At 44.1% G+C, this 18,048-nt stretch overlaps 1 protein-coding gene across 6 annotated transcripts in view; it reads right to left on the reverse strand.

The window, feature by feature from the left end:
- FRMD4B (FERM domain containing 4B) overlaps positions 1–18,048 on the reverse strand; it is a 336,083-nt gene that overhangs the window by 171,582 nt on the left and 146,453 nt on the right. Inside the window, exon 1 of one of the 6 annotated variants that reach the window (XM_029242029.1) lies at positions 12,188–12,480. The exons of the other annotated variants lie outside the window; for them this stretch is intronic. Within the exon in view, the coding sequence (XP_029097862.1) occupies positions 12,188–12,349 (162 nt within the window). The 5' untranslated portion in view covers positions 12,350–12,480. Of the gene's footprint in view, positions 1–12,187; positions 12,481–18,048 lie in introns of those variants that run through there. 6 annotated transcript variants of the gene reach the window in all.

An 18,048-nucleotide genomic window follows, 5' to 3' on the forward strand; every position in this document is an offset into this window, starting at 1 on the left:
AAGAGGTCAGCGCTGCTGGAGGACACTTAGAGAGAAAAAGAAAGTTGGAAGTTGAGACCAGAGGTTGACGCAGCTCACAGACACAAGAACAGATTAGTGGTTGCCAGGGTGGGGTTGGAGGGTGGGTGAAATGGGTGAAGGGGATCAAAAGGTACAAACTTCCTGTTATAAAATAAATAAGTCACGGGGATGTAATGTAGCACATGGCAACTATAGTGAATAATACCGTATTGTATATGTGAAAGTTGCTAAGAGAGTAGATCTTAAAAGCTCTCATCACAAGAAAAGAATATTTTTAACGACGTGAGGTGATGGACGTTAACTAGACATGTTGTGATCATTTTACAATATATACAAATATCGAATCATTATGCTGTACATGTGAAACCAATATAATGTTACATGTCAATTGCACCACAGTAACCAAATAAATAAATACAGCGAATATAATGCTAATACTAATACTATTAATAATAAAAAGACCAGAGGGCTTCCCTGGTGGCTCAGTGGTTGAGAGTCCGCCTGCCGATGCAGGGGACACGGGTTCGTGCCCCGGTCTGGGAAGATCCCATATGCCGCAGAGCGGCTGGGCCCGTAAGCCATGGCTGCTGAGCCTGTGCGTCCGGAGCCTGTGTTCCGCAACGGGAGAGGCCACAGCAGTGAGAGGCCCGCGTACCGCAAAAAAAAAAAAAAAAGATCAGAAGTTGGGCATGTTTGCTGTGGGTAGGTGGTGGAGGAACGCAGAGAAGGGGATGCCAATTACACAGGGTCTTGTAGGTTCGGTGAGACTGGCTTTTTCTGAGTTGGGAAGTCATTAGAGGGTTCTGAACGGGACAATGATACGATCTGACTTATTTTTAACAAAATCGCTCTGGAGGCTGGGTTGGGAATAGAGGAAAATGGCACTAGTTATTCAGTCTCAATGAGTTTATTAATACCTGCTCTAGTTATTCAGTCTCAGTGAGTTTATTAATACCTGCTCTGGCTACAGGTTTTGGTAGAGGCAGAGATTAGAGACTGGGAAAGTCCTAGGAAGGACTCCATGAAGGCAAATGTAGAAAAGGAAGAGGCTGAATGGGTTGCAAACTAAGCCCATTCCATGCAACGGCTGAGGGAATGGAATTTGGATTTACACAGATCTGAGCTCCCCCTCTTTACACTCGGCTAAGTGACTTGACAGCGCTAAACAATTCCACATCTGCCAAATGGGTTTCATAGTACCTATTTCATGTTGTTGTTAGGAGAACTAAGTGAAATGGTGAAAATGAAATGCTTAGGGAATAGGGAATTCAGTGGTTAGGATGCAGCGCTTTCACTGCTAAGGGGCCGGGTTCGATCCCTGGTCAGGGAACTAAGATCCCGCAAGCCGTGCAGCACGGCCGAAAAAAATGCTTCGCACTATGTTTGACAACATAGAAAATGTTCATTAAGTAGAAATGACACTTCTTAACTGCTGACTGTGAGCCAGGCACCCTAGCGAGACCTTTATTACATGATCTTGTGTTGTCCTCTCAACAACCCTGAGAGGCAGGCACTATTACCATCCCCATCACATATGCGAGAAAAGGAGGCACCAAGAGATCATGTAACTTGCCCACGTCACACAGCTAGTAAATGTGGGTGTTTGGGCTTAATTCCTGGTCACAGTTTGCACTTATCACAACTAGCATGACAACTTTAGGCTTAGGATCAACTTTGTGAAGGGATCCAAATGTTTACCTTTTCTCAATCCATGTTATTTCTAACTTTTACACCAAACTTAAAACGTAGATCTTATTTTATCTTTCGTATAAGAAACAAGCTCAGAGCAATTAAGTAGCGTGGCTCAAGGTCACACAGCTGGTAAGTGATGAAGCCTTGATTTGCTACCCAGGTCCAACTGACTAAAGCCCATTCTATTGCCCTATTTTGTCAAGGCTCTTTTCTTTCTTAGCTAATAAGCATCTAATCAAAGTTTAATGAGACTGACTAATTCCTGTAAAAATATTTGCTGGCTACATTACCCAAGGGTAGCACGATGCCTATAATAACAGGGTCTCCTTTGCCGTTGCAAATTTAAGAGTCATATCAGAAGAGAGCTTATACAGATGAGAAAGACAGCAGTCAGTGGGGACCCAGGGCCTTTATGCATGAGAGTCTAGGGCTCTTAAGGAGTGGGGCTCAGGGTAGAGAGGGAGAAAGTTTAATGGCTTTCTGTTGGAGAGACAGAAATAAAACAACTAAACAGTTGTGAGAATCTTTGCTTTCATAGAATAAACCAAAAAGACAACAGCATTAGCATGCCAGAGTCTCCTGATAAAATGCTGTGCCATGAAACCATGTGAGTACGATGTCTCTGTGCAGTGGTCAGTGGGCCCCTTTCCTGCTTGCTACATTAGACTATAGTTCTTAATCCAGAGGGGAGGGGAGGAAGGAGGAGACAAGGCTTCTGCAGATTTTAGAACTCCAAAGGTTATGCATATGCATAAGTGGTAGAGCACTGCACAGATGAAGATAATTATTCATGAGGGATTCATCCATCCATCCAACCATCAATCCACCCATTAATCTATCCATCCAACCATCTGCCCATCTGTCCATCCATCCACACCTTTGTCCATCCACCCATCTACCCAAGCATCCATCCAAGCATCCACACATATATCTAACACTGTTTTCAGTGCTTTTAAATATTAGTGCACTTGATTTTTATAACAATCCCAGAAGCATAACTCTTTAAGGGAGTTCCATAATTAACTATTTTATGGCAGAAAAAATTTAATGAGAAAAATCTCAGAGAACTCACATGGCTAACAAAAGGTGAGTTAGGATTTGAATTCAGGAAGTTTATAGACTTCATTTTTAAGCACTCAGCTATGTTTTCACCCAATGTTGATTGAGCAAATAAGTAAATAAATGAGATACTATCTTTATGTATCTCTCTAATAAATAAAGCAGCAAGTCAGTGGCAAGAGGCTAAGCACTGGAGTCAGCTAGAGCTCTGTTCATTCCAGCATCATGTTTTATTAGCTAATAAGTATATAAAACCAATAAAGTGGGATTTATGATATCATTTTGAAGAGTTATTATAAGGACAGAAATAAGGCACAACATCTAATAAAGCTAAAAACCTAGCAAGTCTCCCTTTTCGTATATACTCTAGAGCAGGGGTCCTCAACCCCCAGGACTGCTACCAGTCCGTGGCCTGTTAGGAACCGGGCCGCACAGCAGGAGGTGAGTGGCGGGTGAGCAAGTGAAGCTTCATCTGTATTTACAGCTGCTCCCCATCGCTCGCATTACCACCTGAGCTCCGCCTCCTGTCAGATCAGCATAGGCATTACATTCTCGAAGGAGCGCGAACCCTACTGCGAACTGTGCATGCCAGGGATCTAGGTTGCGTACTCCTTATGAGAATCTAATGCCTATGCTGATCTGACAGGAGGCGGAGCTGAGGCAGTGATGCTAGCGCTGGGGAGCGGCTGCAAATACAGGTTATCATTAGCAGAGAGGTTTGACTGCACAGAGACCGTAATAAATCGCTTGCGGACTCATATCAAAACCCTATCAGTGAGTGGTGAGTGAAAACAAGCTCAGGGCTCCCACTGATTCTGCATTACGGTGAGTTGTATAATTATTTCATTATATATTACAATGTAATAATAATAGAAATAAAGTGCACAATAAATGTAATGGGCTTGAGTCATCCCGAAACCATCCACCCTGCCCCGGTCCATGGAAAAACTGTCTTCCATGAAACCGGCCCCTGGTGCCAGAAAGGTTGGGGACCGCTGCCCTAGAGAAGCTCTTGCTCACAAGCACAAAGAGACAATACAAAAATTTCAGTGTAGTATCTTGGGACACTGAAAATTTGTAAGCAACCTAAATGCCCATCAACAAGAGATTGGTATGTTTAATGCAATGGAATATAAGGGTTAAAATGACTTTAGAGATAAATTCCAAAAGCCTATTGAGAGAAAAATAAGGTAGCAGAATGACACATCCTTAAATAAATTTTACAGACACGAAAATAATATATATTGTTTATAGATACAAACACATGTGGCAAAATGATGAAAATATGCCTGGGAATGAAAAACACGAATTTCAGAACAGGACTATTTTTAGGGAGAAAGGAGAGGTATAAAGGTGGTTTCAACTGATTCTGTAAAATTATATTACAAAAAAAGTATCTGGAGCAAACATGGCAAAATGTTGAGATGCCTTAAAACTGAGTGGTGGGTGCATGGGTTTTTACCTATATTATCCTTTATATTTTTGTATATTGAAATCTTCCCCAAATGATATCTTTCTTAAAAAAAGATAATACATGTAAAGTGCCAAGCACAAGGCACAGCACAAAGCAGTTACTTAATAATTAACAGCTATTAGTCAAGTCAAGACACTAAGACTGTATAAAAGCCCTAGTTAAGGAGAAAATAGTTATTTAAGCAATGCGCTTTGCCCAAACACAAAATTCAAGAAACTAAAAACGATCAGGACATTAGGGGAAAACGGTACTGTTTAATTTACCATAGTTACCAACCTCTTTCCTGGCAAAAGTTTATTTCAAGGATGCCAGAATTTTTATCTTTTCTGTATGTACATATACACACACATGTATGTAATTACGCATATTAATTTCAATTTTTTTATCCCATTTGATCATTCACACCTCCATAACAACCAAATTGGACATCACAAATATAACATTCAGAATAAACGTAAGTGGGGGACGAACAGGAAGTTATTTCACGCTGCAGCTCCACCAAGAAAAGACAGAAGGAGAAAAACAAACACCAACTTGACAAGGCAGGAGAGTCTATTCTTAACTTGGTGTTTTCCAAGCTGTACAACAAAGGTTCAAAAATGCTTTTTAGAGATCCTGAGACTGATCTGTTGATCTTAAATCATACAGTCTTTTAGAAATTTATTGATGCCAAGTGATGGACTCAAACATTAAGACAGTTTTCTTTCTCACTTTGGGGTATCTGAGCATCCCAATTTCCTGCCATAAAATCCTAGTCTTTGGTTACCTGAAAATGTAGAAGATGAATTTCCTCAGTGATAAGTGGACTCATATGTCATTTATCAACCAAGTCTTTGCTTCTTTCTGTATGTGTTGCTACTATGAACTGACTCTATGGTTGCCCAACTCCTTCAACAGAATGTAGGATCTAGCTGGGAGACTGCCCTGATTGTCAGGCCATGTTTTAAACCTAGATCCTACATCCTTCACATCAATGCAATCCTTACTCTACTTCCTTCCCGCTGGCCCTGCTGCAGTCCAGGCTTTGATGTGAATACCTGTTGGGCAGACATTTGTAGAAGATGCTGTGTGATGAGCTGCCCAGACTTATTGCATCAGCTGTCTGGATTTTTTTGAGCTCTTAGCCCCTCTGGGAACTGCTGTTCCTTAAAGAGAGCTGCCTACTTCAAGGTCACACCGCTTATACAAGGGCAGCCCATCTCTAATGAGGCTTGATGAAGGTTGGGGGTAAATCCAGCCCTCTTGTTCCAACTGGGGACAACTCTCAGCTTCAGGGCTACCTGTGAGGTCAGCTGAGGTCTTTGTTGAGCCTGAACTGTCACCCAATCTCTCCCTCTGCTCAGTCCTACTTCTTTCTATTCCCTTCTACACTGTTGATCCTCAGAGCACTCTCCAGTAAACTTCCTGCTTGTTAATCTCTGTTTCAGAGTCTGCTTCCTAAGGAACCAAATCTGCACCAGCATTCATGCTGTTCCATGGAAGGACTGCTTTTCCTGGCTCCTGTGGTTGAGTGTGTGACGTGACCAGCTCTGACCAATGTCTTGAGACAAGTGACACGAGCTACTTAGAGGCCAAGCATTGCATTGCCAGTGCAAAGCCCTGAAAAGCTCTTCACTCTCTATCATGGCAACTGGCAATGTTCCGGAACATTCTGTGAGCCTGAGTGACAGTGATGAGCAGAGCTTCCAGCCAACCTGTGAATGGACAGGTAGTGTAAACCAAAAATAAACCTTTATTTCTTTAACCCGTTAGGATCCTGAGGCTGTTTGCTGCTGCAGTAAAACCTATCCTATCCTGAGTAATACACCGACATCACTGCAGGCCTCCTAACTTCCTCCCCTGTCCTGCCTCCACTATGCCACCCTCTTCCAAATCTATCAGCCTCAGCACTACCAGGGACAGTTCTAACTTAACCTGTCCCCCACCCCCAAAGTTCTGAAGAAAAACATCAAATCCTAATCTTAAAATAAAAGATCATTCAAGTTGAATGTTATTCTCAATTAAAATCTGCCTGTCTGGGCTTCCCTGGTGGCGCAGTGGTTGAGAGTCCGCCTGCCGATGCAGGGGACACGGGTTTGTGCCCCGGTCCGGGAAGATCCCACATGCCGCAGAGCGGCTATACCCGTGAGCCATGGCCGCTGAGCCTGCACGTCCGGAGCCTGTGCTCCGCAACGAGAGAGGCCACAACAGTGAGAGGCCCGCATACCGCAAAAAAAAAAAAAAAAAAAAAAATCTGCCTGTCTGTCTATGACTTTGACTCTGTCTCTTCCTTTCCTCATCAGCCTTAAAAAACTCTTTATAACACGCCCCTGCCACCGACCAGAGCCTTGTTTCCTCATGCCTGAAATGCACGTCTGCCTTTCTTAGTCTATCTAACTCTTACTTGTCCTTCCGACTTCTGCCTGAGAATCACCCCTGTAGGAAGCTTCCTTGGCTCCCATGCCCTCCCCTTTTGCTTCACTCCTGTCTGACAGAAACTCCCTTCACTGTGCACCTACAGGACCCAGGTAAAGCCCTTGCACAGAGGTTATTTTCTTAACTGTCTCCCCTACTTGACAACAGATTCCTTGAGGGCAGGAAATAATCTATTTGACTTTGTGTTGCTAACACCTTGGCGTAACAACTGGGACACGGTAAGCCCCTGATAATTATTTTATGTATGAATAAACGGACAAATGAATCATCCATCTATAACTCCAATCATGTTCTACAACACAGGACCTAGTAAAGGTAAACTGAACACTGATCCTCAATATTTGTTTATTAATTTCCTAGTGACTGGGTTTTTTAAGAGAAAATTCTTCCATATTCCTTCAACTTCTATTTTTCCATGACTGAATTCTAAACTTTCCTTCTTCTAGCATTCTCTGCCCAATATATTGTTTTTGTCTAGTCTGGAGATTGGCAAACTTTCTCTGTAAAGAGCCCGATAGTAAATATTTTCCGCTGTGTGGCCAATACAGTCTTTGTATCAACTATTCAACTCTAAGTAGTTGAGTGACAGCTACTCAATTCTGCCATTGTAGTTTGAAAGCAGCCATGGACAACGTGTAAATGAATGAGCAGGGCTGCGTGCCAATAAAACTTTATTTACAAAACGAGGAGGCAGGCCAGTTTTCTCCTGTGCATTGTATTGGATCGGCCGAAAAACCCAAACAAACTTTATGGCCAACCCAATAACTTGTCAGCCCCCCTTCTAGTCTGTATAATTCAGGAGGCTGTGGAGAGTGGAGGGCGGGGGCAAGCAAAGGATATATGGTTTGAAATGTACACAGGTCAGTGAAGGCTCAATAAAGGATTGCCATTTGGGGGACTTGGTCTTTCATAACCAATGCAGTGGGATGAAAAGTTCAGGTGTTACCAATTTATGAAGCATCAGAGTCTTGGAATATAAAGAGATTATCTCATTAGAGACCCTACTGCTAGCTCCTGTGACCTCCTAGATTTTTTGTATGGGCCTTAAAAAAATTGTGGGTTTACTGTGTGGAACACAAGCTCAGATACCCAAGGTCCACCCTACATCCACTGCTGTGGGAGTTTCCACAGTCTCTCTTACCGAACATCTTTGCGTGCAAAGATGGGAATTCAGTTTCCACAGAACTAGTCTCACTTATAAAAACAACAGTAAAACCCTAAGCTACCCTTTATCGAGTACCTTCTATGGGTCTGGTGTTAAGCCCTTTGCATATCCAAGAGCTAACATTTACTGAGTACTCGCTTGTGCCACGCAGAGCACTCAGTATTATACACACGATCTCATGAATTTTTTACACTACCCATAATGCCAGGACTACAGTTCTCCCCTCTTACCCAGGAGGGAATGAGGTTCAGAGAGAAAAAGCAGTTTGCTCAAGGTCAGATTTGCTCAATTTTGAGCGCACAGCCTCTGCTGTGATCTGCCCAGCGTGCCACCCCTCACTGCCAGCTACCTGTGCAGTGGAACTGACCCAGCCTCTTATGGTCCCTTAAGTACCCTAGATTCTGTTCAAGCTGCCCCTACTGGGGGCGATTACTCCATTCAGGGTTTGCAAGAAATTCTACCTTTGAGACGTTGGAGATGAAGGGAAAACTTAATTCCAAGTAACAAACTGAGGGCTTCGTTCGACCGTGTCACACTTGATAAAAAGCAAAGGGTGTTGATCCTTTTTCAACAACATTCTTCCATCATTTTCCACTTCAATTGTTTGTTAAATCTATTTAATTGTGATAACGCAACCCATCCGGGCAAGATAAAAGCAGGAGAGATATATCAGCTTTTAATATTCAGCCCTAAGTGGAAGGTGAATGTCCCATGTCTGCTACTTCAACCAAATTCAAACCTTCACTCATCAAGTGAGTCTTTGTTAAAAGGCAGCCTCAGTGCAGCCTCAGTCTGCTTTTTATTTAGTCACATGACTACAGAAATGCCTTATAGCTAGTATCTTAATTATTCATGGTTTCTGGCAAATTAAGTCTCTTGCCTCTCCAATATCTAGAAATGGAGGAAGTGTTCAATTCCAAAGAACTTATGTCTTCCCGGCCGCCGGCGAGGCAATAATGTGGTTGTCAAGTTCCTTATGAATAGGCAGAGATCTTATTTCACTTATAGTATATGAATAAACAAAACACCCCCGGGGACTGTCAGGTATTTCGTGTAATGGATATCTCCCGCCCCACCCTTTCTCTCTAGAGTGATTGAATCCTGGGTTTTTTTTTTTACAAACAAGACTATTCAGACTAGAAGCAAGAAATTGACACCTTTTTATCATCAAGAGGATAAAAAATTGGGTTCAATAAAATATGTAACCCTGTGGTGTTTCCAATTCACATGCCAGAAACTTGAGCAGTATAATGGAACATTCCTCTCTATGTTTTAGAATTCATAATTATGGGATAGCAATACTGGTATTCTAATGATGGGCCCCCTAACCCCGTAACTCAAATAAATTACTGTTGCAAAATACTTACAAATGTATTTGTGCATCAATCTTTGTACTTATCTTGAAAAATAATCATTTTATTTAAACAGCATAAGAATCTCATTATCTGAGATTCTAATAATGCAGATACAGTGGACACTGCATCCCTCCCCCCATTGCCTGGCAGCCATGTGGTCTGGGCGGGGCCAACCTCACTCCTGGCTTCAGAAATGGGTCTGCTTTCCCACTGGCCTAAGCCAATCAATGTAATTCAGGGTTTCTCAACCTTTGTATTCGTTATCACTCCCTTAAGGAGCCTCTGAAGATATTTTTTTGTTTGCTAGCCACCTCACTCCCCCCAAAATTCTAATGCCATAAGTACACTGTAGATCTGTTTATGTATTGTATGTATACCTGTGCTTTGTACATAAAGACTAAGATTTTTTTTTGCCCCCCTCCCATCCTCACGAAATGATTTTTGCCTGTTGGGGGCCATATCATTCCCTTTGAGAATGCATGAATTACAATCCCATTCCCTGTGCCAATCAGTGCATGGCATTGGCGGTGGGCACAGACCCTAAACTGACCCGTCAGAGTGCAAACCGGGGAATTTTTTTTTGATAGTTGGTGGCTTTGAAACATTCTCTTTCTTTCTATATGAATGAATGAAACATTCTCTTTCTTTCTAAGCCCCAGAACTGCTTTAGCTGTCTGCTATCATGAGGAAAGAAACCAGCTGAAGATACATGAACAAGACAGGATTGAAAGAATCATGGGGAACAACTATAGTGCCCTGATCCTACTGCTAGGTTTTTCAGTTGCATCCAAAGTCCCTACTTTTTATTCTGTAGGTTAATTTGAGTTCATTTTCCTATTACAATAAAAATACCCCAACTGATAGAGCAGATACATTTACTGAATGTTTCCTAAGCTCTTGGTACTGTCAATTAATTTTAATATCAACCTCTGTGGTTAGTACTATTGTATTTCTCATTTTATAAACAATGAAACTAAAGCACAGTAAAATTAAGTAACTCATCCATGATCATACATAGGCAGAGGTAGGATTTATCCTATCCTCTGTCTATTTAACTTGGAGCATAAGGTATTAACCACTTTATTTTACTGCCATTCTGTTCTATACAATTTACGTTAGTACCTTCTTGTTGAAATTTGAAAGGCATTAAAGGAAACGGTATTTCTTTGCTAACACCTATGTTGTACAATTTAAAAATCTAGAGTTCTCTCAAGTTTTAAAATATTTTCAAGTTTTCTCCAAAAACACAAACCTTGGAGATCATTTTCTGCTTAAGACTCAATACTCATAAAATGGCCATGGTTGTTTTAGATGTTCCCTCTTATCATTATGAGAGGGTACTGGCTCAGTCACTATCCATTTTACGGAAGAGAAAACCTGTAGTTCAGCAGGTTAGTCCTTCAAGTCGCTGTTCTGCTTAAAAATAATTATTGATCAACCTTGTAAAGAACTCGTGGGGTCTCAGGTTTCTGGAAGCATCATTTTTGAATTGGTCACTACCAGTAGAAGAGGTAAGCCGTAAGTCCCCTGAGCCTTTGGGGAGAGCGGCATGAAGGCTGAATGGTTGGCCACAGTACTTGTGCTCTCCTTTTGAAAGTTTCTCAAATGTTAAAAAGTGAAAACAAAAGTGTATCAGGGCCACTTCTCCTACAGACCAAACTGAACAATGATTTCCCAAAAGAGAAAAAGGCTGAGAGGCAGACACACCTCTGGCTCCAAAAAGCTAGGTGATCTGGGTAATGTGGCCAGATGGGCTATATCCACAGCTCCATAATCCTCTCAAACCACCACATGCTGCCCCGGTTCTCAACCTGGCTTTTGGATTCTTTCAAAACGCAAGACATCTCAGACATGTTATCCAAAGCAGGAGTTGGGAAAGCACAAAGTATAATGTTCCTCACATTTTAACAAGGATGATACGGATGTCAGGGATGACAAGGGGACGCTGATTTTTTAGATGCCCACAGTTTAACCACAGGTGCCAGTCTTTTAATTTTGCCTGATTGATGGAAGACAATGGCTTATCAACACCAGAAGCTTGATCACATATGGGACTCAATACAATGCGATATGAATCACAGCCATATGGAGAATGTGGTCAGAGTAGGGAGAATCCAAGAACTACAACAAAGCTAATTCTACATCACAGGAAAGAAAACGTGCCACTATATTCTATAGTAAACACCAGGTGTAATCTTCCTAAAGGCAATGTAGATTATTTTTTAAACCTGAAAAATATTAACAACCAAAGCACAGGACCTTTAAATCCACAAATGACTGTATAAAAAATATGAAGGGAAGCTGTAGCCCCAGAGAGACTGAGCAAAGTTGCTGCATTTTTTGCCTGCAGGATGAGACCTAGCAGAGAAATAAAGAGGCTGTGTTATATGACAGGGAGTAAATCCAAACGTAAGCATTCCAGTGCTCAGCCAGGCCACCCCTCCCTTCCCCAGCCCGTCATCCTCCTGCAAAGTGTTCACAATTTGCTGTCCTTCCTTCCAAAAGCCAGTAGACACAATCAGCTTTTCCTGGCTCTGCCTTGCAAGTTGGGGCTGCCCGAAGGAAAGCTGAAATAAAATCAAAGGGAAGAATGCAAATCTATTCAGACCCTTCTGACCATAAACTGGTGTGAAATCCTTGCTCCGTGAAATGCCTACCTTCACCCCAATGAAATGAAAAAGAAGGAATCATGTGAATGTCAGAGTTGCTCCCTGCAGACGCTCTGCTGCTAAGATACACCATCACTCGCTAATAGATGTCTGCAAAGCCAGGGACTAATTCACAAGTGCCCCCCATGCCCGATGGGGAAAATTCACAAGCTTTGTCAGGCAACGGTTACCCATAGCTGCTGAGCTTTTGACCCAAGAGGCGAGCAGCCCGATAGGAGTTGAAAAAGAGAGCGGCGGAAGGAGAGGGACAATAAAATCATACAGGTGGAACCAACCGGCTTCCCACAAGCGCCAGCCATCCCGCTAGGGCCCTCAGGCGCCGCGGTCCCCGGCTCACCTGGTACACGTCCCGCAGTCCGCACCACGTCCGCAGCACCTGGTGGCAAGCCCGCAGCCTCTCTGTGTACCATCTCCGCAGCGTGGACACAGTCAAGTTCCACACGAAGCGGCTGCCGCTGAACAGCAGGTCCTCCACTCCGCACATGAACACCGAGGCCATGCCTCCTCAGTCCCTCTGAACCCGGGCAGGGGGTGGGGTGCCGGCGGCTCCCGCAGCTGCAGCGCTGCGAGCCCGATCGCAGCGGCCCCACCGCCTGGGCTCCCGATGCCGGCTTCTGTGCACCGCCGGGGGTCAAGCCTTCCCCCAAACTGGTCTTTCACGGTGCGTGCTGGCCTGGCTCCGGCGGCATGCCCCGAGATTGGGCGCCCGCCAACCAACGGCTGCGGCGGGCACACAGAAGCCCAGTGTCCACCCCGCCCTCTCGCTGGCGGCGCCGAGCGAGCTGCGCTAAGCTCCGCCAGGCGATCCCTCGGCGCTCCCGGGTCGCTGGAAGCCCGGGCCGGCGAGGACTCCCCCTGGCGCTCCCCGAGTGCGCTGGGCAGCGGGGGGAGTGGAGCAACTCTTTGCAGGCAGACGAGAGCGCTGCATTTCAGCGCACTGGGCTTGCACGTCCTGCACACACCACACACGCGCGCGCGCACACACCAGCCCCAATCTCCGAATCCGCTTTGGGAAGCACCTTACTTTACACTACAGGGTCTTTGCTTGGCCTCTGTTCACATGATAAATATCTCTGGGCAGCCACAAATACAGGAGGAAAAAAAAAAAAATCCTCCGAAGCATCCCTTTGGACCCCACTCGGCGGAACAGCCCTGAGTGTTTCCTTGGTTGTGCTTCACCAAGAGGTGAAGATAACAGTCTCAGAGCAACAGTGTGTGCGTGACTGCAAAACCTGCCTTCGCTCCTAACTTGAGGGTCTCAGAGAAAATGACAACCTGCCTACTGTTGCCAGCCGGAAAGCAGGATCGCGCACCCCGCACACTGTGCTAATTCCAACGCAGCAGTCAGTTCATGAGAAACAAAGAGCGTTCTTGGTCTCTGCCAAATAGCTTCCAGTTAGTATGTGCTGGGAAACAGCAGCTCACAAGAGAATCCTTGGTTTGGTTCTGGAAAATTCAGCTTCTGGACATGTGTAGCAGCAGCTACTACACAGTTTATTCTCGACTCAAAACCAAAGGAAGCTGTTCCACCACTCACAAAGTCACCAAATAATTAACGTTTTGTTTTTTTAAAGTTCTCCCCCAGGAACTGATATTGCCAAAGGCATTCGCAAAAGAGAGCCCAAGGAGTCCCACATGCCACCAGGCTCTATTTTCCTTTGGAATATGTGTAGATTTCAGTCCCAAATAATTGTAAAACACTGCTCACAGCAAAAGCACTGCAGCAAATTTCAGGATGTTGTTTTTTCCTGAATCCATCTGTAGGACAATCATCCGTATTTTACTGGCAGTTTCACACCTAGGCTGTTATCTGTGCTATTAAGTGGCAGAAAGGTAAAAGTGCCAAAGCTTTTCTCCCGAACTAGCTCAGAAGGCTTCAGAAGAGATTATCGACAAGTAAATCAGCTTTATTTCAGGTTTCAAATGTGCCTTTGGGATCTTAATTCAGGTGAAAGTCACCCAGTGAAAAGAGAACACAAAAATCTGTCCTCAAAGCGCCTCCTGTTTTCAAAGTGACCATAATTGGGAAACTCTTAAAAGATGTTTCTTTTCTTACTTTTTACTTCTTTTATTACTAATGAAATTGCCTAAGAGGTTTTTTGTTGAATTAGTTAATAGGACAAAAGACCCGATCCAAGATTTGCAAACCTTTCTTCACAGTAAATCTGCTCCATGTGTTCCTCAGTATTGGCATTCTGATATTTTCCAAGATAATGGTCACAGTGTTTACACAGAATCAGAAAATACTAGGTCCCACGGAGTCAAAAGACAATGAACCAAGTACAGTTTGAAAATGAAATGTCATCCTTCTAATGGAAAACTACCGAACTTCAAAACTGGCTTATGAGTACGAGTGGATGATGGTGGTACATTTACTATTCTTTTTAATGATGCAGTGAGACCGTGTTCTTGGAAATCGGCAGCCAAGGGAATACCGAATAAAACCTACAACAGGTCAATTATCTCCGTCTCGTGACACTATTCTCTCACAAGAGATGCTCTAGAAACACCATGGCTATTATCTGTGCATAGGCCTAATGTCAGTGGTCAATTCCAACTTCAGTGGTTTGCATTCAAGGTTTTCAAAGTCAGTGCTTACACTACTTTCTAGAAAAATTGGATGTGGCAGAACAGGGGTCCTCAGAGTGTCCCTGAACTGGCAGCATCAACATCACCTGGGAACTTGTTAGAGATACAAGTTCTTGGGCCCCCTCCAGAATCAGGGTGCGGTCAGGGATCTGCGGTTTCACTTGGCCTCTGGGGGATTCTGACTCTAAAGATGGAGAAGCGCTATTGCAGGGCATGGGCATTAGGAGCTAAGTGTCCTAAGAGACTTAACTCCCTGCTCCTTAAAATAAATAAATAAATTTATTTATTTTTTTAAAAAAGACCTGTGGCACTTTGTACAAGCTCCTTAAAGCCACAAAGCCTCAGTGTACTCATCTATAAAACAGGGATAATATCAGAATCTACTACATAGCAACTGGGGAAAGATTAAGTAAAATATGCTGTATAAAGTGTTTAGTATATGGCTGGCAAAAAGTGAGCGCCCAAAGAAAACAATGATCACCACCACCAAAATCAGGAATTGTTTCATTTTTCTGGTACCTAGATAAAACAGTATTCGTAAAATGTGTTTTAAAAAAAATTTCAACTAATTATCTACATCTGTTTTCCTATCCCTTTCTGTGTGTTGGAGGTTAAAGTTGACTTGTTTTTGAAGGAGCAGTTCTTTCACTTTCTTCAAGTTCCCCAAAAAATTCTTTGGAGCTAGCTCTTCTCCATCACACAGCCAGCCTTTCTTGAGGACCCGGAGAAGCAGGAGATGCTCCAAGCTAGATGCAAGATAAGAAAAGACATTTTCTTCCCACCAATATAAACATGGACGCTTCTTCATATCCAAACAGCTTTCTTCTCCTGCAGCAGGAGAAGTTCAAAGCTCTAGGCAGAGATAGCTTTTAGAGGGAAGGAAAAGTAAGTTCTTCACACCAGGGGCCGACAGTGGGTGGCAACTGAACCCAGGTGTGGAGCAGTGGAGAAAAGAGCCACCCAATTGCGGCATCTTTCTGAAAATGGACAAGCCATGTGGCACAAACCAGATCCCAGACACACACCCTTGAAGCTGGTCTAAAATTTCCTGTGGAAAGGGAGCTAAATCAAGCTGTCTTCAAAATTATCTTGCCTTTTCTTTTTTTTTTTTTAATTTAAGAAGGGGATTTTTTTTTTTCCTCTACAGCATCAGAGTTCCCTGCAATACACTGTAATTTCCTGCAGCTCTCTCTGGAGGCTTAAAAAGATGCTTCAGGTGACAGCATGGCTCATACTCCTGGGAGTTCTGCTGCAGACGTAAAAGAGAAATTGTCATTATCCCCGAGGCTCCCGTAGGTTCTCCTCTGAGCAATCTGCAGGAAGAAGAGCACAGTGCTAAGAAGACAGCACAAAATGCTAACCCCTGTCTCTAGAAAGAGATAAACAGTTCTATCGCAGCGGCTTCAGGGGTCCCCTCTGCCCATCAAAAAGACAGAGTCCATCGAATGCCTGTGGATATTTTTAAAACTCTCCTCTCTCCACAGCTGAAGAGCCAGTGTGGCTAAATTCTGACAGGCCATGTCTGACACAGGGCTTGAGGGGGACGAAAACAAGGTCTGGTTCGGTGGCTTTCAATCAGGGGCAATTTTGCAACCCTGCCTACAAAGGCATTTTTGGTTGTCACACCTCGGGGATGCTAGTGGCGTCTAGTGGGTAGGGATGCGGGTAAACATCCTACAGTGCCCAGGGCAGCCTCCACGACAAAGAACTCCCCTGTCCCAAATGTCAGTGGTGTGGAGACTGAGGAACCTTGGTCTAGTTCAACCCCACAGCCTGCTCTTCCTCTCAGAGGACTGGTGGGGAAACATTCTTCCCTCTTGATGTTTTCTCCCAAAAGGCAGACTGGAGATGCAACAATCACTCTATAATGGTATTCACACACTCACCAAGAGCTGTAATGGACTCAAAGCCCATTGAGAAGGAACTGGAATGACATTTCCTATCATTTACACCTACCTTTTTATTTTTGGATATTTATCATAAAAATGAGAAATAGTCATTTTCACCATAAGCTATGTATCTTTTGGCACTTTAGTTTTTGGCCTTATCATTTCCTTTAAATCACAGGCTCCTTAGTAGGGTTGAAGGCTATATCAACCCCAAGGTGGAATGCTGATGCCTCCAGGGGGCCTTGAGTTGCTACAGAAGTCTCTCATCGCCTCAAAAGGGGCAAAGGTGCCCCCTTTGGTCCACTTTTCACTGCTAGACTGTCAACTTTTTTTTTTTAATATACAATACTCTTTATTGTAAATTCCATATAGCCAATTAATCAGTAAGTCAAAGAAGGCTTTCACTGATTTTTTAAAATATTTATTTATTTATTTATTTTGCTGTGTCGGGTCTTAGTGGCGGCACGCAGGGTATTTTGTTTTGGCACGCAGGCTCAGTAGTTGCGGCACACAGGCTTTGTTGCCCCGTGGCACGTGGGATCTTAGTTTCCCGACCAGAGATCGAACCTGCATCCCCTGCATTGGAAGGCGGATTCTTAACCACTGGACCACCAAGGAAGTCCCCAGACTGTCAGTTTTCTGAGGAGTGCCTACAGGTGAGTAGAGGCGGGGTGGCTAGATGGTCCCTCCTTGTGCAGGAGTGTACCCCACGCACTGGAAAATGTTTAGTGACCTTGGGCTCTGCTCACTACACGCCAGTAGTGTCCCCAGTCATTATGACATCAACAACAAAAAGCACCTCCACACACTTCCAATTACTCCAGGTGGGGTGGTAGCCAAGTCCACTCAGAAACCACTGGCAGAAGTAGGGAAAACACCTTATTCATATTTGTTCCCCCAGTGGCTGGCACATAACAGGCCATCAATCAATGGTTCTTGACCTGACAAATGAATGACTCTTTGTCTCAAGCGTGAATATAGAAAGAAGTTCATCCATTCCCAAAACACACTCTTGTTCACTAAAAAATTACGTATTGAGTTTGCAGTACATGTCAGGCAGGGAACTGAGTACTTAGAACACACTAGGCAAAACAGAGAGGATTTCTGTCTAAGTGGGTCTTAGAGACGGGAGAGAAAGGCAGACATCTGAACAAGTAATATAGAGGAAGCAGGCAGAGCCTCACAGGGTTATAAAAGAGATATGTGATGGAAGCTGGGGGCGGGGGAGGACCAGGGAAGGCCTCGCTGAGGACGTGACACCGTGACACCGCAGCTGAGACCTGAAGGCTGAGGAGGGCAGAGCCAGGTGACAGGAGAGGGGGGACACAAATAGTGGTCCAAGGCGGCATGAGCTGTAAGAATGAGGGCTCCATGGCTCTATAGCAAGAGGGATCTCAGACTTGTGGGACTTGAGGGGAAGGGTGAGAGAGAGCGCTTGAGAAGCAGAAGAGCACGGAAGCCCAGCTGCAAGGCAGCTGCAAAATTCCAAGGGTGACAAGGAAGGGCTTACCTAGGAATGGCTACATAATAAAGTCAACAGGTCCCCCGGAACAGGGCTTCAATATGCACATGGGGTGAGAGTTTGGTGGGCAAAGGTGCCCTTTCAACGCAAGCACCTCTTGTGGCCTCTGGGAGGACTGCCCAGCTGTGCAGAGGCAGTCTACCCCAACAGGGGGTCTGCATGCCCCTCCCTGCTTCTACATCTTGCCCCAAGGAGAAG

The sequence above is a fragment of the Monodon monoceros genome, unplaced genomic scaffold (genome assembly GCF_005190385.1).
Source record: "Monodon monoceros isolate NGI ecotype Baffin Bay Population unplaced genomic scaffold, NGI_Narwhal_1 Super_Scaffold_3, whole genome shotgun sequence".
Lineage (NCBI taxonomy): Eukaryota > Metazoa > Chordata > Mammalia > Artiodactyla > Monodontidae > Monodon > Monodon monoceros.